Below are 26,839 nucleotides of genomic sequence, written 5' to 3'. Positions count from 1 at the left end.
ATATGTATATATCCTTTATACCTACCAGTGTAAAGTAATTTTCCAAAGACTCATGATACTGTCCCATTTTCTCTTTCTTCCCCAGCCATGATTATCTCAAAGTCTGCGTTCACACAGCTGTCTTTCATTACGTTCAGCCTTGCTCCCCCTGCCCCCGAGCTGGCGCTGACCCTGCCTCTCACCGCATCACTTCCCAGGGACCTGCACTGTGTCTGCCCACATTTAGCTCAAGACTCCCATCCATATAATTGAAAAAAATGTCATATAATAAAGAAAGGGGCTGATTGCATGTTGAGACGGGAGAATCCTGCCGGCTCACCTATTTTCTCTCTTGCTGATAAACTCGGGTTGCCGCTACTGCCGCCGTCCTGGACCACGGCGTTGTTTTTCTGTATTCCCATTGCTGGGCTTTGTTTGTGGAGTTTCTGCTCCATTGTTCTAATGAAGGATGGATGGTCCAGCTGTATCCTACCTGCATTGGAGATGAGGCAATGGGTAACTTAGGGGATCTCCCCCATCTCAGTGGAAGAAAGCAGCAATGGAAACATCTGTTTCACAGGGCTCCCCAGAATTAGGTTTTATAGCAACCGCCCAGGTTGAGGGCTGGCCAGACATAGTCCAGCGGTCCTGGCCAAGTGTGTTTTGTTTCCCCGTCTTCCTGCCCTCTTGAGTCCCAAGACTATGTGTTGTATGAGATAGTGTTTCTTGAGCCGCCTGCCCATTTGGGAATTGAAGCAGAGTCTAGGTCTCATTTTAGCAATTCAGATTCACTGCTTCTGGACAGTGTCCTGCTTCCTTGTCCTCCAGAGCTCCCCAGGTGCTCCTAACGTGAAGGTGAGGGTGGGTGCTTCTTAGAACCTCCATCTTACCAGGAAGGAGGAAGGAAGGAAGGAAGGAAGGAAGGAAGGAAGGAAGGAAGGAAGGAAGGAAGGAAGGAAACAAGCTTTGATACCCACAGTCCCTGCTCTGTCCACTGCAGCTCCCTCTCCCTCAGTTAGGGGGTACAACTAGGCAGTTTGCTCATCTTGCAAGTTCCTGTGAGGTTCTCAGAAGGACTTCCAAGGGTGTCTTGCCTAGTCTGTCTGGACACCTCTCTGTGATCTCCACTAACTTAGCAGTCATTCTCTTCGATGTCCTGCCTTCTGCTCGCCAAGGCGGCCCTTTGGAAGGATGGCCGGCAGCTGCAGGTGACCGGCTGCTTCTCTACTCTGCCTCCTTCCCTGTGCCGCCAGCCATGCAAGGCAAGAGATGAGAGGAGAGGCTTCTTTAGGTTGACAGGGAACATTCACAAGCCTCTTGTTGAAACTGCCATCTCTAGGCTATCTGCTGTGACAAGAGTGTGTTTTTCTTGACAGGTTGCATGGTCACAGGATGCTTCCTGTAGTAAAAGCCGTGGAAGCTTCATGTGGTCAGCACCCTGGGTCCTGTGGGCATGCGAGGCCTGGGGATCTCGAAGAACAAAAGCAGAGCATTGCAAAGCTTCTGGGCACGCAAGCGATTCATTTGCCGTGTCTTTATTAGACTGCCCAGAAGGCAGTAATTGGTCTTTGGCAAATGCCAGTGTGAAGACTGGTTGTAAAATTCCTTTGGCAAGAGTTAGATGCTCACTCATGTGCACTAGCTTTTTTTCTCTCCCTCCTCCCTCTCTCTCCTGCACCCCCATCCCTCCCTATTTCTCCCTCTCTCTCTCGAAAAAAAAAACTTACAAAAATAAAATTGAAAACAAAGCAAAACAGAAATCCAGAGGTAGGGAGGAGATGGGAAAGTGGCAGTGGTGGGGGGGGGGAGGCGTGAATGGACCAAAATATAGTGTCTGAAAAAAATTAAATAAAAACTTAAAGAGTTAGATTTAAGTGCCATTTGAATAGAGCGATAGTTCCTCATGGGTCATTTATTTCAAAGTTTCGTCCAAAGTTTGAACAATGCAGCTTAGATATAGGGTGGACAGGGACCTATTCCTATTTGAATGCTTTTTTATTAAAAAAAAAAAAAAGGTCTTTTCATTTCTTTTTTTCCTTCCTGCCAGGATGACAAGGATTTGGTGCATGAATTTGTCATGGCTGAAGGTCTGACGTGTTTGATCAAGGTGGGAGCCGAGGCAGACCAGAACTATCAGAACTACATCCTGAGAGGTGAGTCCTAAGCAGCCATAGCTGCCCCGCTGTGCAGAGGCCAGGGCCTCCCTCTGGAGCTCACAGACCGGGAGCTTTGCACGAAGTCTGGGCTACGGCAGGAAAGACCCATGGCGTTTTCATCAGTTTGTCAGCTCCTAGGAGTGGCTAGTGTCAGGGCTGGCTTAGTATCTTCTAGATTGCTAAAGAGAAAAGAATGGGTGATTCACTTTTTAAAATAAACCCCTTGCTTTGGTAAGAAGGGACGCACACTATTTGGGCTCAGATAGAATTCTTGATTTTAGCTCAAAGCTACCCAAAACTAAAACCTGATTTATTTCTAGGAGAAAATGATTCCTGTTTTTTTTCTTCTTTAAACATGCGTTGTTCTGTCACAGTGCACATCCCTCGTGAAGAGGCCTCAGGTGGCCTGGGAACTATCATTGTAAGGAATGATTCTAATGGCTACCTTGTCATTTCGTGTGCTAACTGGTCTAGGGGTGGCTTTGGAGCACAGCTTGCTGTTGTTATTCAGAGTTAATGGTCTCTCATGATGGTGGTGATTTATGCCCCTCTGCTAAAACATCTGTTTTCTCCCAAACCTGTGCCAGTAGGCGGGGCAGAAATGATTATATTTACCTTCCAAGGAGACATTGAATGTAAGGCTTTTGTTTCATTTCATATTATCTCCATTTTATTGAAAATAGATTGAGTACAGTTGAAAATAACTAAGACTCAAAGAACCCAGTACTTGTTTTTAAGGAAGTCACTTTCCCTGAGCGTGGTCCAGCAGAGACTCTGCCTAGGCACTGGCCCAGGCCAGAATGGTTCTGGCTTTTCCTGTCCCTTCTGTGTGAGTAAGTGTGATCCTGCAAACTGTATGCTGACATTCATTAAAAACAAAAAGCCACAGACCTCTTTTAGTTTTCCCTTGTATGAAGGGAAAGGCACAGGAGATGTGTGATAATATCAGCTGCCCGTGGTTAGAGCTGACTGAGGCAGCAGCTGGGCCATGTGCCCTGAAAATGCTCCTATGTCCCATGTTGTCATGTAGTTCATGCTAGTCCAGCTTTCTTTTCCGTCGGGTGCTACTAAAAACACCCCACACAACCGAAGGCACAAGGGAAAGCTCCCTTGGGTCACTGGGTACACTTGGAGTGTTCATTACCGGGATTTACTTGATAAATAGGGCAGGGTGGCTTCCTTAGTCTCGCTCTTTGCTCTGTGGTGTGCTGATGCCTATGTCTGTGTGGGTGGCAGGTTGGCTCCTGTCACCTTCCGTCTTTCCTTGGGCTTGTAGCAGATTTGAGTCAGATGTCAGGAAGGATGCCTGACTGTCAAGATGCAGGATTTCTGTCCTTCGTATAATTAAATCATTTACATGGAGATTGTGATGGTGTGTTGTGTAGACACACAGATGTCAAACTCATGCTGCGTTGTAGCCAAAGGGGGCGGCTGTCTGTGTGTCAGAAGGGTCAGGTCCCACCTGCATCCTCGTTCTTGTGTCTCTGTGCATACTTAGACTGGGTGGCAGCAGAGAATGGGGTGGGAAGAAGTGTACTTCTACTGGTTTATCTTCCCCCCGCTCGTAAGTTAGGAACGTAGAAGTTGGATGACACAGGAAATATACACCAGAATGTCTCATTATGAATAACAAGTCCAAACGAATTCTATGGATGCTAGTGTTTCAAGTATTTATCATTTAGCGTTACAAAAAAAAAAGACCCTAACACATAAGGAAAGCTATGTGGAACTAACATAGCCATCCATGTTTTTTTATTCATCTGCCCCTCTTCTGGGAGCATATATGTGTGATTCTTATATGTAAACATTTATCCCCATGGCATCCAAGTTTGGGCGAGGAACATGGCTTTCAGCTAGAGTTGGGCCAGTTTATCAGAACAGATAAGAATTTTACCAAACCCACACCCCACTAATAAATGGATCACATGATCACCTGATGCTGCAAGGGAGGCAGAGAAAGTGGGTGATTAGCTTCTTGGATTTGACAGAGAAGGAGCTGGATAGAAAGTTTGGCTTTGGGCCTGAAGGCTGCTAGATATGGCCATGTGGAGGGCGTTAGGAAGAGGAAACTTGGTGCCACTGAGAAGAGCCCCTCTAGGAAGCGGCAGTGAGTGTCACCCCATAGCTAGTCTTGGGGTCACCCAGAGAATCTTTGTACAGAGAGCAAGTGGAGCTCAGTAGTCGCACAAGACCCCAGTGTGGAGCATGGTGAAGTCTTCCCCCCATCAATGGTAGATGGTGTTGACATCAGGAGCTCCATGTAGGCTCTGCCATGCTGACTGTTCATCCTAAATCTCTGAGTGGTTTGTTATTTTACAGTGTTCTTATCTGGACCAGAAAGATGCTATGGGCAATGTACTGAATGTTAGCATGTGAGAATACCCACCCTCAACCCACATTAACGTGTGAGAATGCCCACTCATGACCCATGTTAGCGTGTGAGAGTGCCCACCTGCGACCCATGTTAGCATCTGAAAATTCCCACTCATAACTCATGTTAGTGTGTGCAAATGCCCACTCGCGACCCATGTTAGCATGTGCGAATACCCACTCACGACCCATGTTAGCGTGTGAGAATGCCCACTCACGACCCATGTTAGTGTATGAGAATGTCCACTCATGACCCGTGTTAACATGTGAAAATGCCCACTCACGACCCATGTTAGCGTGTGAGAATGCCCACTCGCGACCCATGTTAGCATCTGAAAATTCCCACTCATGACGCATGTTAACATGTGAGAATGCCCACTCAAGACCCACATTAATGTGTGAAAATTCCCACTCATGACCCATGTTAGCATGTGGGAATACCCACTTGCGACCCACATTAACATCTGAGAATGCCCACTCATGACCCATGTTAGCGTGTTAGAATTCCCACTCATGACCCATGTTAGCATGCGAGAATGCCCACTCGTGACCCATGTTAGCATGTTAGAATGTCCACTCAGGGCGCAGACAGATCTGGAAGGCACCTGATGCTTCGCTGTCTTGTAGAAAATGCCAGCGCACTTGTGAGATGTGAGGAGGCCTAGTACTCCATCCCCACCGCCAGCGTCAGTCCTTCCTGCTCTTCTTTCCAGTGGTGTCCATTTATTGGAGACCAGAGACCTGCCATGCATTCCCTGGAAGGAGAGTAGTTTCCCAGGACACTCCAGCCACTGCCCTGCATCCTGTTTTCCACAGAAGGGGGTGTCTTCTTTGCCTGCCCTGTGTCCAGCGAGGCTCCAGAGATTTGCCCTCAGCAGGGCCCCGTATTCACCCAGTAGCACGCTGTGATGCATCTGGCTGGAACCTGTGCCAGGAACCGTACCTTCTGGGAGCATGGAAATGACAGATTACTTGGGGCGTGACTTTTTTGTTTTTATACAAGGAAGCTATCGCTTTTCTAACCCACGTGTTGAGTCACTCCTCTGTGTCTTCAACAAAGTTCTTGTGAACACTTGTTTTGACATGGCAGTCTGCTGCCAGCAGTCAGCAGACATTCACAGTCAAGAATAACCTTCTAGTTGCTTCTGTTTGCCCAGCCCTGTTTTAACCTATTTACGCTGGACTGGGGATGGAGGAGGGGCAGATGGAGATCTAAAGAAAGAAGCCTGCTTGAGTTTTATGGTTCCGTTATTGCTTTCTGGTGAGAGCACAGCAGGCCACCTGGGGGCACTCAGAGCACCCAGGGGTTGGTCTGACGGCAGTGGGAATGGGAGCTGTGGTCAAGCATCTTCACTGTGGTTCTAAGGGCGGGAACACATGAAATAAAATAAGAAAGACTGTAGGTGTGATGGTTAGTCTTCATTGAGAGTGTGAATGGGTTTAGAATCACCTAGGGAACTTGCCTCTGCAGCTTTCCCCGAGGAGAGGAGCCCCGCTCTGACTGGATGGCACTGTCCTACGGGCTGGGGTGCTAGGCGGAAGAAGGAAGCAGGCTGCCCATCAGTGTTTCTTTCTGCTTCTTGACTGGATGCAGTGTGTCCAGGAGCCTCACGTTCCTGCTGCCGTACCAGAGACACACTTGCTGTGTTACACTGACCCTGCTACAATGGGCTGTGTTCTCGAACTGTGAGCCACAATAAACCCTTTCTTTCCTAAGCCACTTTTGCAGGGTGTCCGTCGCTGCAGTGAGATCAGCCATCAACAGTTACAGTTATTCCAGCGGGCTTCGAGGCCTGTCATGGATGACCAGGGCTTGTGCGTGGTGACTTCAGCCATGGGACACTGTTACAGGACTGGTTGAAGGTGACAGGCTCTTTAGAAAGGGGAACTTTAGGAGGCTCCCAAACCAGGCCTAACAACATTTAGGAAACAACATTGCAGACGGTAAGGTGGCTCCAGACCAGCGTATTGTGTGTGAAGTTTCCTCAGGAGTCTCTCAAGAGCTCAGCTTGACGAGGCCCCCCTAACCCCGTGGGCCTGAAGGAGTAGATGTGAAGGCAGCACTTGTCTGGATTGCTTCTAGAGCATTCTAGTTACCCATGAAGGAACTTGAGGTGATCATTTCTACTCAGCCCAGTTGGCCGGTGGTGGTGGTGGTGGTGGTGTGTGTGTGTGTCTGTGTGCACATGTGTGCATGTATGTGCACACGCAGGCATGCGGTTTAATCTTTTTACATTTTCCCTGCATGTGTCTGTGTGGCACATGTGTACCCGGTGCCCTCAGAAGCCAGAAGAGTGTGTTGAAGCCTCTGAAACTGGAGTGATAAATGGTTGTGAGTCACCATGCGGGTGCTGGGAATTGAGCCCTGGTCCTCCAAAAGGGCAGCAAGTGCCCTTAATGGCTGAGCCATCTCTCTAGCCGCATGCCTGAGTTGTTTTTACATAGAGGCCCAGACATTGGTTCCGTTCCATTGAGTGTCTATTGACTGGGAGGTAAAGACAGGTTTGGGATTCAGGCAGCCAAGCGCTCTCCACAAATGCGAGCAGGCTGTGGAGAAGAGGGTCTTAGCTGCGCAACACGGAGAAATAATATTTATCTGAGTTGTTATTCTTGGATGGTTATAGCTAATGATCTACAGTTTTTCAGGATAGCCAGTATTTAATATAAATGTACCATGGAATTTTATACCTCACAATTATGCTTATGGAAGGAGAACCTAGAGTGGTAGATTCCTGGGAACTTCAACTTTCCACAAACATTACCCAGACTTTGCCGTGGGCCGCATGCCACACCAGGCCCCGTGGCGGAGAGGATGAAGCCGAGATCGACCCCTGCCCTAAAGCAGATGCCCAGCACATTTTAGATACTGTAGTCCGTGTTTAGAGATTGCACATACATGATAGACTTCAGAAGGAAAAGAGAACGATGTATGGAAGCCACAGGCTGGCTGTCTGAGCTGGCAGCTCCCCAAGAGAAGCCGCCTTGACTGGCAGGTTTCATGCAGAGGAGGTTTTCCCCAAGGCGGGGTCTCACTGTGCAGCTCTGGTGGGTCTGGAACTTACTATGGACAGCAGGTTGACCTCACGCTCACAGAGCTCCACCGGTCTTTGCTTCCTGAGTGCCGGATGCAGAGGCATGCTGCGCCACATCTGGCTCATATGAAGAAATGTGAGGTGGTCGTTCTGCTGAAGCAGATCTTGATTGGTCATGAACACAAATACCAGAGGCCTTATCAGAGCTGTGTTATAAACTCATGTAGTTTAGTCCTTTCATCCTACAAGAAAAATTCAGATATTTTTACCCTCAGAGTATGTTTAAAGAAATGTTGTCCACACCGTCAGCATTTCCAAATGCAGAGATTTGGCATTTGAAAATCCATCATTCAATGGCTGAATTAAAAAAAATGTGGTTTATATATGCAATGGAGTTTGATTCAGCCATAAAGAAAAATAAAATGGTGTCATTTGTAGTAGACTAGATGGAAGTTGAAGATTGTTCTGTTATATGCAAGTAAGGTAGACACAGACAAGTGTCATGTGCCTTTTCTCACATAGCATTTATATAGATGTATATAGATTAATATATATTATTATCTAGATTTATATAGATGCATGTGTGCACACATATATTTATGTATATAACATGGAATTTAAGGGAGACAGCGGGAGAGGAAGAGTTCTAAGAGGAGGTAAGAGAAAGAACAGAGTAATGGGGAGAAAGACAATATACTGCATGTCTTCTTTCATGTGCAGAACCCAGATGTAACTGTAGATGTGAACGCATAATGCAGACTGTTTGGCTGGAAGGAGGAGGCTGATTGGGAGGGGATTGAGGAAGGGGAAGTAGTTTTAGGAGGGGAAGGGTTGGGAGGACAGTAGAGGTTGTAAGTATGAGCAAAGTAAGTGACACACATGAACATGTCATAATGAAACCCATTAGTTTGTGTTAAAATATTTTAAGTTTTGTGTTAAAACTTTAACTTAAAAGAAAAACCCGAGTTCATGCTTGTTTTTTTTTTTTTTTTTTTATTTTTAAACTGGAGCTAGCTTTACCTAAATTCCACTATAGGAAAAAAAAAATCCCAAGTGGCATTTCCATGGGGGGATTTTCTTGGAGAATTGGATATGGCTGGATTTTTGTCAGCATCCGCAGCAGCAGAAGCAGAAATCCCTGAGCACAGAGGATCAGTGATGGGAATGATGGCTACATGCAGAGGCACTGATATCCACATGAGCATCCTCTATCCCAGAAGTATATATCTTAGTGCTTAGATCAGAGAAGGCAAACAGGAAGTGGGGTTCAGATGTCAGAGGAGTGGGGAGAAGGGGCACCAAAGTGGCTGTCAGGTGAAGACATGGAAGTAGAGTTGTATTGCTGCTTAGTTTCTGAGCCACAGTGAGGCCGTGATTTCTGACTTTTCCATTGGCTAGTGGGCTTGACTCCTCCTCTTCTCCTGCCGTCATCCAGATCACTCTGCTGGGCTGGATGTCTTCTGTGCCTGGTCTAGACTTCAGAGACATCATGGTGGCTGCATCCTCATCCTGGTATGGATGATATTACTGCACACTTGTGCTCTGTGGTGCCACCTGCCCCATGTGAACTGAGGCTGGTGTCCAAGATGGATTTCTTTCTTGCTTGATTGATGTCACTCTTCTTGCTGAGTGGGTGTGGTGTGGAGGGAGACAAACTGAGCATTTGTGGGGGCAAGTGGAGACTGCAGTTCATTTCTATGTAGCCTAGTATCTTCAAATTAAAAAAAAAATGTGGACATTGATAAATTAGCTTTGGTATGAAACACTAAGTTCAAGCTGGTGTTGGGCCGTCAGTGCTGCATGGCCAGTTAGAGAAGGAAGTGGCTGTTCCCTGTAACCCAGGCACGTGACTCTGCCTCCTCTGCCCTGGCTTCTGTATGATCTGCCACTCCTGGAGCTAGTCCACTTCATTTTGCTGCCCCTTTGCCCCGCATGTGTTTACATTTGAGACCGCTGACTCATGACATCATAGTCTGTGAAGTGAGAATTCCAGTCTAAAGTAGACGAGCCCAGCTCTATTACAGGAGTTATGATGTCATTTCTGCTTCTTGCACTTGATTCTCAAGTGCAGGGTGCAGCTTTTCCCCCCCTTCTTAGCTCTCTGGTGTGCCTCTTCCCCACCAAGGCCTGCCATGAATCCATCAGAGCAGAAGGCGGTCACACAAAAAGAACAGTAGCTTACAATCGGAACAGCGCAGCTTGAGAAATAGGGAGAGAGGACAGAGAGCCACTGAGGTACTGGGGTGTACTGACAGGAGCTTCTGGTTGGAAACTAGCTGTATTGGATGAGCCTGAGTTGGCTAACAAGCTTTCACCTCAATTCTAAATCTTTTGCCCTCCACCCCGCACAATTTTTTCTTGTTGATCAAGTCTTATCTAAGATGAGAGTGTCGGAAGTGTGTCCGTGACATAAAGCTGTCCCAAGACAGCCACATCTAAGAAGATAGCTACAGGGCTGGAGAGATGGTTCAGACATTAAGAGCATTTGCTACTCTTCCAGAGGACAGGGATTCGGTACCCAGCACCCACATGATGGCTCACAACTGTCTGTAACTCCAGTTCCACAGAAGCTAATACCCTCTTCTAGCCTTCACAGGCACTGAACATATGTGATACAAAGGCACAGATGCAGGCAAAAATACCCTATCACATACAATAATAAATTAAGAGTAATTAAATAATAAGTTAAATAATAATAAATTAAAAATTTAAAAGCTGCCTATAAGAATAAAAGACAGACACAAAAATGTGGAATGATGTATGTGTTTTTCTTAAAAATGTAAATAACTGTTATGGCTTTTTTTTTTTTTTACTGAATAAGCTGTGGAAACTGAATATTTTGAACTACAGCAATTATATAAAGCCAAGCAGGGGCTCTGTCACACTCTTGCTTGCTTCGTGTGTGACTTTGATAAAAATGGATGTGCTTTTACATTCATTGCTAGCCATGTTCCTGGAAGGGTGTGGTTTAAAAAAAGTGGCCCTGAGACACAAAGACAGTTGTCATGGCATTGTGACATCTCTTCGATGTAGCACAATTGTTTCTTTAAACTTTAGCTCTCTCATGTGAAAACGATAGTAACTGGTCTTATGCCAACTAAAGGGCATGCAGTAAGCTCATCCGAAGGAGCCAGTGGCAGCTCTAATCTTTACTGTCAGTGCTAATCAGTGATGTCACTGTAGAGATCATGTTTTGGGATGAATGCATCCACTGAGATATGCTGAGATTGTAACCTCACACCCCAGGGTGGGACTATACTTAGAAACTGGGACTTAGAAGAGGTAGCTGAGTGCAAATGAGATTATTAGACATTAAGCCAATATGGCTATGATTCTTATGATAAGAGGAACTGAGGCCACAGACCTGTATGGAAAGAAGGGCATCTTCTACAAGCCCAGGAGAAGAGGGCACAGAAGATACCAGGTGAGCTGAACCCAGATGAGAGCCTGAGCTTCCTGCCTGCAATGATGCTGAAGAGATGAGATTTTGTTGCTTCAACCTTCCAGGCTGTTATATTGGTTATGGACACCCGTGCCAATATGTTGACTTTATACAAAATCTGCTGGAAGTCATTTAGGTATTTTCCAAGGCAAAAGTGCCAGGGATGGAGCTGTCAGACACAGGGCATACACCGCTCCATATTGTTTTAGACTGAATAGTTTATTTGAGCCTAATGGTCTCATCAGTCTTAGTCATCCAGGTGATTTGGCTGTAATTTTTTTTTTTAACCAATGGGTTTTAAAGTCATTTAAAAATGCTAAACTCTTAAGAATCTAAGCTGTGACAATCCCAGGTCAAATAAAGGTACTACCTGCTTACCTCACCCAGACCAACATAGCGGAGCCGCTTGTGCCTCTGAACCGCGGGCATGCAATACCCCTGAACCACGAGTGCACAATACCCCCCTTCCAGGCACACCACTGCACTTTACTCACAAACCCCATCTAAATGCTCTCTCTCCCGCACTGAGGTCCTGCTAGGAGCATAGCCCAGAAAGCCGGCATTTTAAAACTGCGTGGCTATTTTACTGTTGCAGCTGCTGAGTGAAGAAATTCTCTCTGTGGCACCTTGCCAGCAAACAGCAAAAAGTTGTGTTAAACTCTGTTTTTTATGTGTGTCTAGAATTTCTTTTCAAGCCCTCTCAGGTTTTACATGGAGTTAGTCGACCACGTTGTGGCACCAATCTGTAGTAGGGAGCAGGGCCCTTTGTTCTGGCTGCCCGGCTAACTTAACCCCGGAAATAATCACATAGAAACTGTATTCATTTAAACACTGCCTAGCCCATTAGTTCTAGCCTCTTATTCACTAACTCCCACATCTTGATTCAACCCATTTCTAATAATCTGTCATGGCTTACTGGGAAAGATTCAGCATGTCTGACCTGGAAACTCCATGATGGCTCTCTGTCTGCCTTTCTTCCCAGCATTCAGTTCTGTCTCCTCCGCCTACCTAAGTGCTGCCCTATCAAAAGGACAAGGCAGTTTCTTTATTCAACCAATGAAAGAAACACATAGACAGAAGAACCTCCTATACCAAGTTTTGAAGTTTTGGTTGTCATGTGTTGAATATGCTGATTGGTTTGTAAGGAATTTACATCATTACCTAAAGGTTTAAACTTTGTCCCTGTGGATCTCTGTTTCTTGGGACTTTCCAATCATAAGTTGTCCATCTAATTTTTATGCACTGCTGTAGGATATTATACTGTAAGCATATAATCTTAATCAGGTAGCCATGGATACCTGCAAGTGACCTCAAGATGGGGCCTGTTTATGTTTCATCATAGGAGGGTGTGGAGACTCCACTCACTCCTTCCTGTATCTTCCTTCCAGTTGTGTGTGATTCTGTTCCAGCTGCACGTGGTCTCAGTATTTTTGGAGGCGATAAAATATGTAGAGTTTGGAAAGTACCTGAAGAGATGGTTACATCTATGTGGCTATCCTGGCTAGTATTTTTTTTTATCAACTTGACAGCAGCTACAGTTATTTAGGAAGAGAAACCTCAATTGAGAAAATGCCTCCATTAGATTGCAAGTGTGGAGGGCATTTTCTTAATCAATGATTGATGTGGCACATGGCCCTGGGTGGAATAAGAAAACAGGCTGAGCAAACCAGCAAGCAGAGTTTCTCCATGGTTCTTGCCTTGAGGTTGCTGCCTTGCGTTCCTGCCCTAACAGCCTCAAGATGAAATAAACCCTTTACTTCCTGGTTCTGGTTAGCACTCCAGGTGCCACCCATGCTGGTGTGAAGCTTTTGAGACGATGTGGTTGCTGTGGGGGGGGGGGGTCAGCCATGCTCTTGTAAGTAACTTCTTTGCTTGCAAGGAAGGAACCTTGCTCTGCAATGAAGCAATACCCCGATGCCCTTAATGGTTCACCAAGCTAGACTTGAGTGGTGAGTGTTGTCTTTGAGGCCAGCAAATGTCCTATCTCCCAGCAAAACTCAGCATATAGGAGTGATGCTCTCGTCTCTCCTGATTAAGATTATATGCTTACAGTATATAATCTTAGGACAAAAGTTTAAACCTTTAGGTAATTATGTAAATTCCTTACAAATCAACCAGCATATTCTGTACATGACAACCAAAACTTCAAAACTATTTTTAATGACTTTAAAATCCATTGGTTAAAAAAAAATTATACCCAAATCACCCAGATGACAAAGACTGATGAGGCCATTAGGTTTAAATAAACTATTCAGTCTAAAACAATATGGAGCGGTGTATGCCCTGTGTCTGACAGCTCCATCCCTGGCACTTTTGCCTTGGAAAATACCTAAATGACTTCCAGCAGATTTTGTATAAAAATCGACGTATTGGCACAGGTATCCAGTTTAGCACCTGTTGGGGATGTGGCCTCTTACTGTAATCAGCTACCTGCTGAGAAGTTTGGTCACAGCAAGAGAGTCAGTCTGCCCTTTCTGGGGACAGAGAGATGTGAAGTCCCTCTGGTGGCTACTTGGTGTCCATAGTGACAGATGCTTTCTGTCTTCAGAGTGTTTGCTCTGTGGCCCCCCTCCTTCCTCCCTGAGGAACAGGGGCAAAATATGGACTCAAGTTGGAACAGTTCCATCTTTCTCCTGGCTTCTTCAGAATTAAGAGCACTGTGCCCCCAACCAGCTCTGCTCCTTCAATTTCTGCAGGAGTCTGTTTCCAGAACGAGAAGCCAAGTGCTGCCCCATGTTTTCTGAAGCCAGTGGCAGCGCCTGATGTGTCTGGGTGGGCTTGCTGGGGGTAGCTGTCGTCCTCCAGGTGACAGGCTTCAGAGCTCTTCCCACTGTGCTGTCCTGGGACATCTGGGTGAAATGAAGAGGAGGTAGTCTGCAGGCTGCTGGGCTTTGTTGGTTTGCTTGCTTTTGTTTTTGTTTTTTTAAATTCTGAGAGATTTGAGTCAGCACCGCCTGTGGTCTGTGCCATAACCATCCCACAGACCTGTGTGCAGGGCTGCTGCGCCTCGGGTGGGTGAATGAGCTCCCACCAGAGGGGGCAAGAAAGGGCAGAGACAGGTCCTTATCTTCGATCCTTTTTATGCTCCTTCTGCTCTGAGGTTAGAGAACATGCTGGGGTACTCCGCGGAGGGCAGCCCCACCTTATGGGTCCCTTGGTGGTCACCGGTGAGTGCGGCAGTGCCCATCCATTGCGGACTCCAGGTTGTTGTTGCCAGCTTTGCTGATAGTGCTGCGTTTCCCTCCTCCTCTTTTTCCAAGTACCTTTTATCCTATAATTACAGAATGCCTACGTGTCAAATTTAAATTTATAAGTAAAAACCACTATCATTAGAAGTAGCAGCATTAAATGGTAACAGATGCCTAGTATCTAAGAGTCTAGAGAAATCACAGCTGGGTGGGCTGGAAGCATTACCTCCAACACTAGGCAGACTCGTGTGAACTGGGTAACTCTGGGCCCGTTTTAAACTGCAGAAATGGTAAAGTTATATGCTTAGCTCAGTGCTGTTGTGTGCAGGCTTGAATGAGAATACATGTGGGTATGCGACCCCTTGATTATCAGCTGGCAGCACTGTTTGGGGAGGTTTAGGTGGTGCATCCTTGCAGGAAGATGTAAGCCACTCGGGGGCAGGCTTTGAGATGAAGTGGCCTGTCTTTCCTTCCAGTTCGTTCTCCCTGATTCATGCTTGCAGTTGAGGTGTGACTTCTCAGCTTTCTGCTCCGGAAGTCATGCCTTCCACTTGCCACCACCTCTCTGGTCCACCATGATGGACCCATCCCTCTAGAACCATCAACCGAAATAAACTATCTCTTTCTTAAGCTGCTTCTAGGCACGGTGTTTTATCAAAGCAACAGAGAAGTATTTAAAGTATGTAGTTACAGTTAATTTGACAACTCTTTCTGTGTCCATCACATGCCTGTTTGAGTGTGTGCTGGGGGTCAAACCTAGGCCTGGGTCATGCCCAACCAGTGCTCCACCCTTGAGCTACACCTCACCCTCCCGGGTAGGCTATTTATAGCATTCCCAATATATTCTGTGTAGACCATCTCTCCAGAAATTCAAGCTGGCTTTCGGACAAGAATAAACACATAAAAAAATAAAATAAAATTCTTTACAGCCTCATGTTATCAAGTCCCTAAGCGTTTTACTTGAAGAACGGCCACTAGAAGGCTCTGCATTCATCCTTTTATCCACTGTGAATGAGAAGAAAGAGAAAAAATAGATATTTGGCTTCTTCTTATACAAAGCATGGAATTATCCCCCAGACAAATCTCATTAGAGCATATCCACCAGGAGATTTTTCTTTTTCCACAAACCTAAGTCGTGTGTCAGTACCTGGTGTTTTCCTCAGTCAGTGGGCTTTCTGTGGCAGCTGATGGCTAGGTGTCTATCAAAACACTGCCCTTGCCCACATGACTGTTTATTACATGATCTTGCCTGCGGTCTTCTTTTTATTCAGCTTTGGATCACAAACCCAGGCTTATGATTGAGCAGCATGTCTGAGGGAAGACTTCATCTATTTTTTTGGCTGGCATTTTCTGGGAAGGCAGTTGGTGTGTTCATTGAGTCCTTCATCTTGGAGTTTACAGGGCTCTTAGTAGACAGGCCTGCCTCCCAACACCACCTCTGTTCTTGACATGGAGTCTTTCCCCACCACAGTTGTCCTTTTAGCTCAGGCTATTTTCTACTGGGTCTCTAATTCCAGAACACCACATCCAAACCCGAACCAGGTATTGTCATAGCCAGTTGGCCCTCTGCCTACTCCTCTCTGTGCCATCTCCACAAAGAGTGCCATCATTCATCACATTCAAGGTAGACATCTGAAGGGCCTGTTACACCTACTCTCCCACTCCCCCGTCGCCAGCTGAGGGGCTTCCTAAACCTACCCTCCTGCTAATCTGTAACAATGAGCCACCAAATCTAGGCTTGTCTGCCCTTCCTGCCCTTCCAGATCACCCTGTATTTTCATTCTTATCTTGATTTCAGACTCCCAGTTGTTCCTTCCTAACCCATTCTCCCACCTCCTGCCACTCCCTGATGGATCTCTGTTTTCAGTCCTATCCATCTTTGGTCCCTCTTGCACCCTGTGTCAACTCTTCATTTCCTGCATCATTGCTCTGCTCTGCTCAGTCCCCACTCCTATCTCCAATTGCTCTTTTCCTCCATGCAGGAAGAGCCCACCAGAGTGATAGATACCCTGTGTGTCTGTCTAGGCCATCATGGATGAATGTCTGCTGTTTGGGGGAGGGTTCTGTTTTCTGCTTCACCTTGTGAGAAGTTTGTTCATCCTCTTTATGGGTTACATTAGCAACCTTATTCTGCTCATCCTTCAAGTGGGGCCCAGGTTTACAAATATCCCCAGAAGACCATCTTGGACCCTCAGTATTTTGGTGTTCTGCATATAACCTGATGTTGACACTTGCTGGCAAATACTCAGTGAGCATGTGGTAGACCACTGTCCCTAGGCTAATTCCATTCCCTGCACCTGACTTGACTCTGTATCTGCTTCCATCCTTGTCTGGGAGACACATTTTCAGGGCTCAGTGAAAGTTGACTGTATGAGGACAAAGATGGATGCTATTACTATTCTCGAGGAGCATGCTGACTGGCATTAGGAACCAGAGACCCATAATTCCCTAAGCTGAAAAGTTGGCCCAGAGTTACAGGTCTCGTTTCTCAGAGTTCAAGTTCAAGTTGATTTATTTCTGTTCCCTAGCAGAAAGTGCCAAATGATTAAAAGTCCTTGCTGATACATTTGCTGGATCAGTAGTATAGGATGGTGCATAGCTATCTTTTTGTATGTCCTGATTTTGCTAGGTGAGATGCATGGCCATGGGCTTTACTCTGTAGTCTGCTTTATTTGAGGGACAGTTATTTTCCTGCTTCTGATATGGGACAAGTTCTTTGGTAACAGAATGATACACAGCAGCCTTTGTAGCCCCAGTACTAGCATCTTCCTAAGGGTCACATAGATGTTTGATAGGCAGTTGGTAAAACACTGAACGAATGAGCCACACTCAAGGTCCATCTTGGTTTGTCCAGTGTTCATGAGTGACTCTAACTAAGTGTAAACCTTTTACTAAGAACTTCACGTGCACAACCAAAAGGTGGGAAACTGGGACATTGGATGTATGCTACAGGGCTGCCTTAGGGATTGCAGGGTTTTCATTTCAGTTGTTTTCTGTATCTGTGTTTTATCTGTCGCTTTCTTCTTTCTCCTACCTCTTCTTTCCCTGTTGAAGGATTACACTCGTTTGTTCCAGGCTGCCCAGAACCAAAATAATCACACAGAAACTATGTTATTTGTAATACTGTTTGGCCAATAGCTTAAGCGTATTGCTAGCTGGCTCTTATATCCTATACTAACCCATCTCCATTAATCTGTGTTTCACCACGTAGCTGTGGCTTACTGGGTAAAGTTCTGTCCAGCATCCAGCGTCTTTTTTTGGCAGGGCTACATGGCTTCTCCTCAACCCTGCCTATTCTCTCTCTCTATCTCTTTTAGCCTGGCTTTACTCTGCTAAGCCATTGGCCGAAAGCAGCGTCTTTATCAACCAATAAAAGCAACACACAGACAGAAGGACTTCCCACACCATCTCCCTATCATCTTAAAATGAGACTCCACTAAGGCCACCCTCACCGTCTTCTGCAAACAGTTCACAGAGGCTCTGGTGCGTCTCAGCTGCAGAGACACTTCTGTCACTTCTAGGGCCCCTGACTCTTTTATGGTGATGTATCTGCTCCTTTCCTCCCCAGGTAACCCCATCCTTGGAACTGGCATTGGGCCTAGCAGGATTTAGTCAGGGCATGAGTTTAGATGCCGTTAGCTATGTAAGTGGTTGTTTTTGGACCAAAGGACAATTTTATTTTATTTTTGCTTTTAAAGATGGATTAGAAGCAATAAGTAGAAGTTACAGGAAAGTGGGTTTTTGACGGCAGACGAGCTCCAAGAGTTGGAAAATTAGTTTCCTTCTCCTGCCAACACAAACTTATCTGTGGTGCCATTCTGGAGCAGTCTGTGAGGATTCTGAAGCCACACCCGGCATCAGCAGGAAAGAGCGCCATGGCTGATTAGCGATGTCTGTCAGCAGCTCCCGGCAGGGATGCCGTGCTGCGGGTTTAGAGATTAGAGGCTAGGAGGCAGTTTCAGAAGGGTTGCTGAGTTGATTTCAAACAGGTGTGTGCCAATTAAAATTTCCTAGTCATAGACTCACTACCTTGCCTTGGCAATGCTTCAGCTGACCCATCAGGTCTCAAAACTCAGGACTCGCTGCCATCGGCTGATTTTTGTGCATGCTCTGATCTCTAAGGTTCTAAGTAAAATATAAAAGGCTGAAAGGAAGAAACAGCTCAGCTCCCAATAAAGCCAGCTGTGTTTGTGACATGTATAGCCCATCCATGCCATGGGTGAGGCAGATGGAATACCGCCCTTTGGTCCTTTGTCATCAAATGGTTGCTAGTCCAGAATCTTTTTGGAGGATTCAGAAACTTGAACGGTTGACCAAGTAAGTGTGGTTTCTATTTGGGAAACCATACATATGTGGTGAGGTCAGTAGCAGAGAGCTAGTATGTAGGCATCTTGCCTTCCAGAACCTAAGGGCTGAGACCCAAGAGGACTCTCAGAAACACCACAGGGCTTGCGTTTATTGGTTAAGCCAAGACCGGGCTAGAGAGAGGTTGGTACCTATGAGGAGAGCGTCCAGCCATGACTATCCTGAGGGTGGGGACTTCCTTATCTTTACTTGTATCCAGCCACATGTCCAAGGTTGCCCAAAGAGTTTCTGTCCAGTGTACGTCTTAATGACTCTAACCAGCATGATTCTTTACAGCAATTGAAGTGATAAATGTAGAGATATAAATTATAAGGAGGGGGTTCTTACAGTGGGAGCCGGGTATTCCATCAGTGAGCACCTGCAGAATGGAGAGGTAGATAACCAGGTGCCCAGTCCCATGAGTCTGCTACCTCGGTAGACATACCCATCAAACGCCTGGAGGTTTCCTAGAGAATTGCTGGATGTTTGCGTTCATGTCGAAAGACCAGAGAAGCTAGAGCCTGAGGTCTATGGGCAGCAGCAGGGACTGGGACAGTTGGTGACTTGTAAGCTACCAAGCTGTCTTTACGTGCCTTCACTTTTCATTTGGGCAGCAGATGCTTTGCAGGGTGTTGTGTCCACTCAGGATGGGTCTTTGTTTCCTAGTTAGATCCCATATGTCAGTCCTCAACAGGCATGTTTCATCAACCCTATGCATGAAGACTATTAATATAAGACGAGCCTTCACACGGACCCTCACCTGCCTTTGTAGATTTTCTTTCTGTCTTTCCTTAGCTCCTCCATATCTTAACAAGGGGGCTTCGATAACACCGACCTCTTCTACATTCATTGATTATTTTTTCAATTTGTGCTTTCTCCAATTGTTCTATGATTAAAATCCTTATTAGATAAAGATGTTCTGACTTATTCACTTGCCAGTGGGTTTTACTTGATATCTTTGCAAGATGCAGTCAGTCACTTTGAAGTAGAATACGGGAAGAAGAAACCATGGCACCTTATGAAATAACAAGATGTATCATCAAGTCCAAGGATAAGGTGTCATGGCGATTAATCCCCATTGTCAACCTCACTGGATTAGAATCGCCGTGAAAGCATAGCTCTGGGCATGTAGGTGTGGGTGTTGCCTGAAAGGTTTAACTGAGGGGGATGTTGCTGGCTCTATCCCATGGGCTGGGGTCCCAGATGGAATGAAAATGGAAAAGCAAGCTAATGGCCAGCATTCAGTTTTCTCTGTTTCTGGCTGTGGTATATTGCGATCCTGCCTCCTGCTCCTCCCACCACACCCCCTCTGCCACGGTGGACTGTACCCTCAAGTAGAAAGTCGAAATAAGCCCTTCTTTCCCTAAGTTGGTTTTGTCAGATAATCTTGCTATAACAATGGGAAAAGTAATTAATCCAGGTGCTGAGGATCATGAAATTAGAAGGTAGTGGAGGAAACCGTAACAGGGCTCTGAGATAGCCTCTCCTGATCCTCAGCCTGTACAATCCTCTCCTCTTAAGTGCAGGTCAGCCCTATGAGAATAGTGGAGCTGTGATTGTCCTAGAACCATGATGAGATTATATTATCAGGCCAAGGGAACAGATTTGGCAGATGTAGTTAAACTTCTCGACTCATTGATTCTGAGTCAAAAGAAAGATGCCCCTAGGTATGATGAACCCAGACAGATAAAACTCTTAAAGCAAAATCCAAAAATCCCTCTAGTGACCTTGAAGAAGCAAGCCACTATGAGCTCCACAGCTGCGCGGAAGTGAAATCTGCCAACAACCACATGAATCTGGACGAGCATCCCAAGCCTCAGCTGAGACCACAGCCCCATAGGCTTGATTATAGCCCAGTGAGACCCTGAGAAGGAGGCCTGGTCAGGCTGAGGCTGGACCCCTGCCTCATGGAAACTGTGGGGTGACACATGCGTGTTGTTTTAAGCTGCTGAAGTTGTGGCCGTCTGTTATGCAGCGTTAGGAAGCGAGTGTCACCCCGTGTAAAGGGCTGCAATCCTAAGCTGTCTGTGCTTGCTGAAATTGCTACAAAACCCTGTGCAGCCTCAAAGACAGCAGTCTCAGGGAAAGGGAGTGGGCCAGTTTCATGAGGACAGCAGCTTTGATTTGTAGCCTGGGCTTTTTGGGTAACCATAGAACAACCACTGAAGCTGAAGTCCCTGGCACTGCCTGCACCCTTCTCTTACATGCTTGGCCGTCCTCTCCCACAAGAGGCAAAGGCTCATTGGAGGTTTTGACTTTTGCTCATGTCTATCTCTGTTCAAATAGAGGACTCTTGTTTAACATAGTGATCTCCAACTCCTCCATCCATTTTCCTGCAAATGGCAGCGTTTTGTTTTTTATAGTTGAGTAAAATTCTATGTGTATATGGACCCCATTTTCTGTATTTGTTCTTCTGCTGGTGGACATCTAGGTTGATTCCTTAGCTTAGCTATGGTAAACATGGTGCATGTTCATTCTCATATGTGGAATCTAAGTGTGTGCATGTATGTGTGCATATGTGTGCGCACACACATGCCTCAGAGATCTCTTGCGAAGACACACAGGACTCTCTTCCAGACACGGTCTTCCTCTATTTCCATGTGTCCCCCATTCAACTCTTCCACTTACCCAATATAAACCCAATGTATATAGCTGGAATGGAAACAGGAGGGTTCTGGCTGAGCCTTTGACCACAAGGAACTTGGCAGAGGTTTAGGATAGCCTTCTAGTAAGGATGGATAGACCAAAAAAATACTGCATTGAGTTAGGTTTTGGATGAAAATCCCATCAACCTCCCTTCCTTTCTTAATTTCACCAGTATCAGCATTATTATGCTTCCAAAGGTAGTCAGTAAAACTTCAATAGCTCAGCCCTATGTCATCCATTTCAAAGGCACAGGAGTTAGCTTTTTTGTTATTCTTTGCATGATCTTTTAAGATGTTTGCTTTTCATAATTAATTTTTTATTTCCTTAAAAAAGCAATCAGCTTAGTATATCACATTTCTCGGGAATTTCATAAAATGTGGAATGTACACAAGCTAAATATCATTGTTGTGTGGACAAACGATAGCACACGGGTTCCATGTAGATTACAGCGTTGACTTGCACCAGTTGATGAACGGATGGGAAAGGTGCTTGGAGCCAAAAATAATTAGACCTTTGGTACATCGTGGCTGAGCTGCTAGCCTTGCCCAGCTAGGGAGAAACTCGGACCCTCCCTACTCTGCTTGGAAATCAGATGTGTGGGACGTGACTCTGCAGACAGTGGCGGACTGGCTGCTTGTCCAGTGTCTGGTGGTGAGGTCTGGGAAGACCTTCCAAACAAACTACAGCCCCCGTGGTCATTGTCTGTAGAGATGTGGCTGAGGTGAGTGATGGCCTGTGACATGTAGTGGACCAAAGAAAGACCTAGCTTCCTAAACTGTGGCAAGGCCCCCATAAGGGGTGGCATAATTGCATATAAAGGTTTTTGCCAACAGTTAAAGGTTTCTGAACCTGTGCTAACCAAAAGTTAACTCAGAGTTAAATATGTAATTACCCTGAGGTGTTTCTGACTGATGCGCCTATGCTACCACATGGTTTCACTGTAGTCCTGGTTCTGAACACATGTCCCATCGTGTCATGAACGCTGGAACACATCAGCTCAGTCTGGGATTGTTGTTTGTTATTAATTACACTTGTTTTTACTGTTCAAAGAAAGGTTTCTACTCTTGGGCTAGGGAGACGGTTCAGTGGATATTGAACTATTGTGCCTGCATGATGACCTGAAGTTAGCCCCTAGATCTCACAGTGGAGAAAGAGAACAACTTCCTAAAATTATCCTCTGACTTACCTACATGGACCCTGACATGAGCACACATGCATACATGCTCCTTTGCTCGTGTCCACGTACTCTCCACACACACACACACACCATACACCTACATACAATAAATATAATTAAAAGAAAAATGCCTATTCTTTGTTTCTTTTTATAGAAGCATAGTGGTTTAATTATAGAAAACAAAGACTGTAAGTGTTTTCCCACCCTCATCCCTCAGCTTATGAGTATCAAATGAGTTATCTTTGGATTATATTATGTTTCAATATTTGATTTTAATTATTGCTATTTGAGATGCTGCCTTGAGTTTCATAACATTCAAACCATTAAATTAGTTTTGTCTTGGAATCAGAGCAGAATCTCCAACGATTTCGAAAATGGCCCTAAACACACTTCTGCCATCTTGTGCTATGTATTTATATGAAGCAGTGTTTCAGCATTGACAGTCAGAAATTCAAACTATTGGTCAGCTCTGAAAAATATTGAAGGGGCTGTATCTCCTGAAGTTTTTTTTTATCAAATATTCAGTCAGTACTTAATTCTTTACATAAAAAAATAAACACATGCCTCTCATCGGTATTAAAATTTGCTTTATTCTTTAATAAATGTCAAAAGTAGTATGTACACCAAAGAATTGTTTTAGTTATTTTTTGTTTTTAATTATTTAATTATTATTGACATTATTGTTAGCATATGGTTGGTGTATGCCTGTTCTCCGTATCTAATCACCTGGTGACTTGACGGAAGTGTTTGAAGGAATTGAAGGAAGGGAGGCTCTGTTTAGGCTTACCGTCCTAGGGAATGCAGTCCAGGATAGCATGGTGGCCAGAGCAAGAGCCAGCTGGCCCATTTCACCTCCCATCAAGAAGGAGAAAGTCACGGCCGCTACTCAGTACACTTCATCATCTTTCTTCTGCCTAGAATCCGACCCTTCAGATTATGCTGCTCTCATTGAGGACGGGTCTTCCCACCTCATGGAACCCAGACAGACATGCCGGAGGCTGTTTCTTCAATGAGTTTAGAGCCTGTCAAGTTGAAAATCAACATGAACCACAATCCCCAGGGTAGTATTAAAACATCGTCTCATCTAAGATTCTGATAAGTCATGCATGAGAAATTAACACAAGGGCTAAATAACAAGGGATTGAATTAAGAGGCTACTCCCGTGCCTGTGGCCATCACCCAGTGTGCAGCAGGCTATGAGAATGCGTCCTCAAAACCTGCCCTGTAACCTAATGGTTTTCTTGGCTAAAACAGCCGGGGCTCTGCTTGCTTTTGTCTTTGCAGCTTTGTGGTCCAGAGTCAGCCTTGCACTGCTGCAGGACACTGCAGAGGGAAATGGCTAGGTGTTTCTTATTCGGTTGCAGGCTAGAGTGGCCATAGAGGAGCTTCATGAGCCATTGTTCTGCCCTTCTGGTCCCTCTCTGGTGCTGTCCCTCTTTGGGTCAGAGACATTTAGTGTGCAGTGATGGCCCCTGAAGGTCCTGCTATGAGCACAAATTATCTATAGCATGCAGGCCTTCATGGGACATGTGTATTGACCTGGCATGTGGTGGTGGAAGCGAGAAGATATTTATGCCACCACTGTTGCAGGACATCCTCCTGGCTCTGTGTTTGCTGCGTCAGAGGCTGAGCTGCATGGCCATTTTGTGACCTCCCATATGCTCAGTCTTTAGCTCTATGTGCTGACTCCCATGGCCTTAGCTTACTATAGGGTATCTCTACCCTTTGTGCTGCCCTTCCTATGCCATCTCTTCAGCAGAGCTCTTCCTGAATGCCCTTGTGCTGTGTGATTGTTCCCATTTCACAGGGTATCTGTGGTTGTCGGGGTTCTCCAAAAGAAACAGAGGTAGAGAGAGAGGAGGAAAGGAAGAGGGAGAGAGAGAGAGAGAGAGAGAGAGAGAGAGAGAGAGAGAGAGAGAGAGAGAGAGAGAGAGAGAGAGACAGAGAGAGAGAGACACAGAGAGAGGGAGGGAGGGAGGGAGAGAGAGAGAGAGAGAGAGAGAGAGAGAGAGAGAGAGAGAGAGAGAGAGAGAGAAATGGATATAGAAATTTTATTAGAGAGGCTTACAGGCTGTGGCCCAGCTAGTCAGACAGTGGATTTCTCCCAACAGAACGGCCAACGATTTGGTAGGTGTTAAGTTCATGAGATTGGATGTCCCAACAATCCCGATGTGATGCTGAAGTCCCAGGGAATTCTGGTCTTCAGTCTACATGAAATCTTGAAGAAATAAGTTCTAATACTCGTGAAGGAATGCCTCAAGAACAGGACAGATAAACTCCAGGTAGAGTGAAGCAATCTGACTGAACACAAAACCTTCCTTTCCCCTTATCCTTTCAGGCAGGCTGCCACCGGAAGGTGTGCCGCAGATTTAGGCAGTGTCCTCTGAACTCAAATGATCCAGATTTAGGGTGGGCCTTCTCCCCTCAGTTGATCCCATTAAGAAAATCCTTCATAGGTGTGCCCATCTGCATGGGTTTTAGCCAGGCTGACAGGTAAGACTAGTCACTACCGTCCCCATGACTATTTGTCTCCTTGACAAGGTGATTCCACCTCTGGAAACCACACCCTTTTCTTATTTATGCCCAGACCCTCCATGTCCTATTCTGAGCAGAACTTCATCTCGTTCCCAGCATACAGTGGGCTCCTCAATGAAGGAATCGGCCAGGGTCTGTGGTCTAGGGATGTCATTAAGAGGACAGACCTGTTGGTACAAGGCTAAGCCAGAGAAGCCTTCAAATCAGACTCCCATGATACGAGCACACCACAGGCAGCACCACGTTTGTACACGTGAAGAGGAGGCCCATGGTGTCTTAGTGTTCTCAGCTTGTCCCTTTCAGGCTGCCACACAGGAGACTGAAATAATTGGGCGATTCTGGGCATTCGGAATGAAACTGCGAGGAACAGAGTGCTCTGTGTTCCTGATCATAAGGCCCCAGGTACCTGGGGAATAGTCAGCCTTCCTGCTGTTCATTCTCTTTCCTGTGCAAAGGGCACAGAACTGCGAGACCTAAAGAGCAAGGGGGAATGGGTTGAACCTCTCATGCTGTGAGCTGCATATCCCTCACCTGGGGGCGGTCTGGGATGGTGTCCTGCCTCCCCTCCCCCCCCTTCTCTTTCAGCCTCAGATAACATCGGAAGACCTCCTGCGTGGTCCTCTGGGCAAAGAGTGATCTCATGTACTCAGGAGCTCTCCAAAGCCAGCACCCTACACACACCATTAAATGCCATGAGTTCTCTGTCAATTAAAATTCCTACTTGGCTGTTTTATCAGATTATACTTGGAGGCTTTTGAGTGCTGAAAACGTTGACATCATGCTACAACTTCTGCACTCCTCAGGCGTCTGGCTGGAGTCCGTTATCACACCTATCCCTGCAGCCTGCCTGCTGCCAGTGTGCTGGGCAGAATTCTGGCTATTGAACTTCTTTATACAACCCCCCTGATGATGGATTGGTCTTAGCTAGGCAGGAAGGAATAAGTGCTGGCTAAAAGCTCAGTGTCCCGGGGGGACCTCAGACAAACCTTACTAACTTTGCTATTAAAAAGGGTGTCCAGAGAGCACGTGGTCTCTTTCTGCTGCTGGGTTTTATAGGTAGCCACTGACAATGCGTGTGCCGATTCTGCATGGTGTTTCTCTGCATGGAGCAGAACAGTGTGCGGATGGTCCATTGATGCAAGCTTTTGTGGTTGTTCTAGAAATAGGGCAACTTTCAAGACAGATGGGTTTAAGTAGAATGTCCTTATCGGATGGTTCAGAATCTTGCCATTGAGTTTGCCTGGTGCTTCTTGCCCACTGTCGGCATGCCCTGTATGGCAGCAAGGCATCCAGGCTTCTTCTGAGTGTTCTCATCAATAAGATTTGGGAGTAATCTGCTTTAGGTTACTTATTTCTGTAGCAGGAAGGTCTGTTGGAGAATTCATGTTTTTCCTCATTGAAGAACTAAAGAGACAAGAGGCTTGAGGGGAGTTTGTCTCAGATACGTGTGTTTTCAGAACACAAGGCTGAGGTGGCCTCAGGCCTGAAAAGGCTGTATCTAGTGCCACAGGTTGTGCTGTCTGGGACACATGCAGCACCCCAGCAGCCGTGATCACATTGCTCTCTGAGGCACTTGCTGATAGTCACAAAGGGCACCTGGGATGGATGCAGAAATGACTGGACTTGTATGGGCAGGTTACAGACCACGAGGAGGTCGGGAAACATCTCCCAAATGGGAATGTCTAGAGTGTGGAGAAGCCCTTGCCCCTCTGATCTGCAGACAGGGTCCCGAATCGGGCTCCCTCCACCTAGTCTAGTTTACCCATGGGCCAGCTCCTCTTGGAGCCTTCCTTTGTGTCACCCTGCCCAGCCTGACTCCTTGGCATCCCATCTCCGAGCCCTGTGCTCTTTTGCGGAGTTAACTCATTTCTGTCCTCTTCCCCTGCTGTGTGCCCATTGCCTGTCTGTCTCCTGCCTCCTGCCTCCTGCCTCCTGCCTCCTGTCTCCTGCCTCCTGCCTCCTGCCTCCTG

General features: G+C 46.1%; 1 protein-coding gene across 8 annotated transcripts in view; it reads left to right on the top strand.

The window, feature by feature from the left end:
* Fhod3 (formin homology 2 domain containing 3) overlaps positions 1-26,839 on the top strand; it is a 412,004-nt gene that overhangs the window by 176,477 nt on the left and 208,688 nt on the right. For all 8 annotated transcript variants that reach the window (XM_050134860.1, XM_050134859.1, XM_050134858.1 and 5 more), the window contains exon 5: positions 2,027-2,132. In XM_050134860.1, coding sequence (XP_049990817.1) covers positions 2,027-2,132 — 106 coding nt within the window. The remainder of the gene's footprint in view (positions 1-2,026; positions 2,133-26,839) is intronic.

The sequence above is a fragment of the Alexandromys fortis genome, unplaced genomic scaffold (genome assembly GCF_014885135.2).
Source record: "Alexandromys fortis isolate MF-2015 unplaced genomic scaffold, M_Fortis_MF-2015_v1.1 scaffold_25, whole genome shotgun sequence".
Lineage (NCBI taxonomy): Eukaryota > Metazoa > Chordata > Mammalia > Rodentia > Cricetidae > Alexandromys > Alexandromys fortis.
The sequence above is the reverse complement of the archived record's forward strand: the minus strand, read 5'-3'. Positions and strand labels throughout refer to the sequence as shown.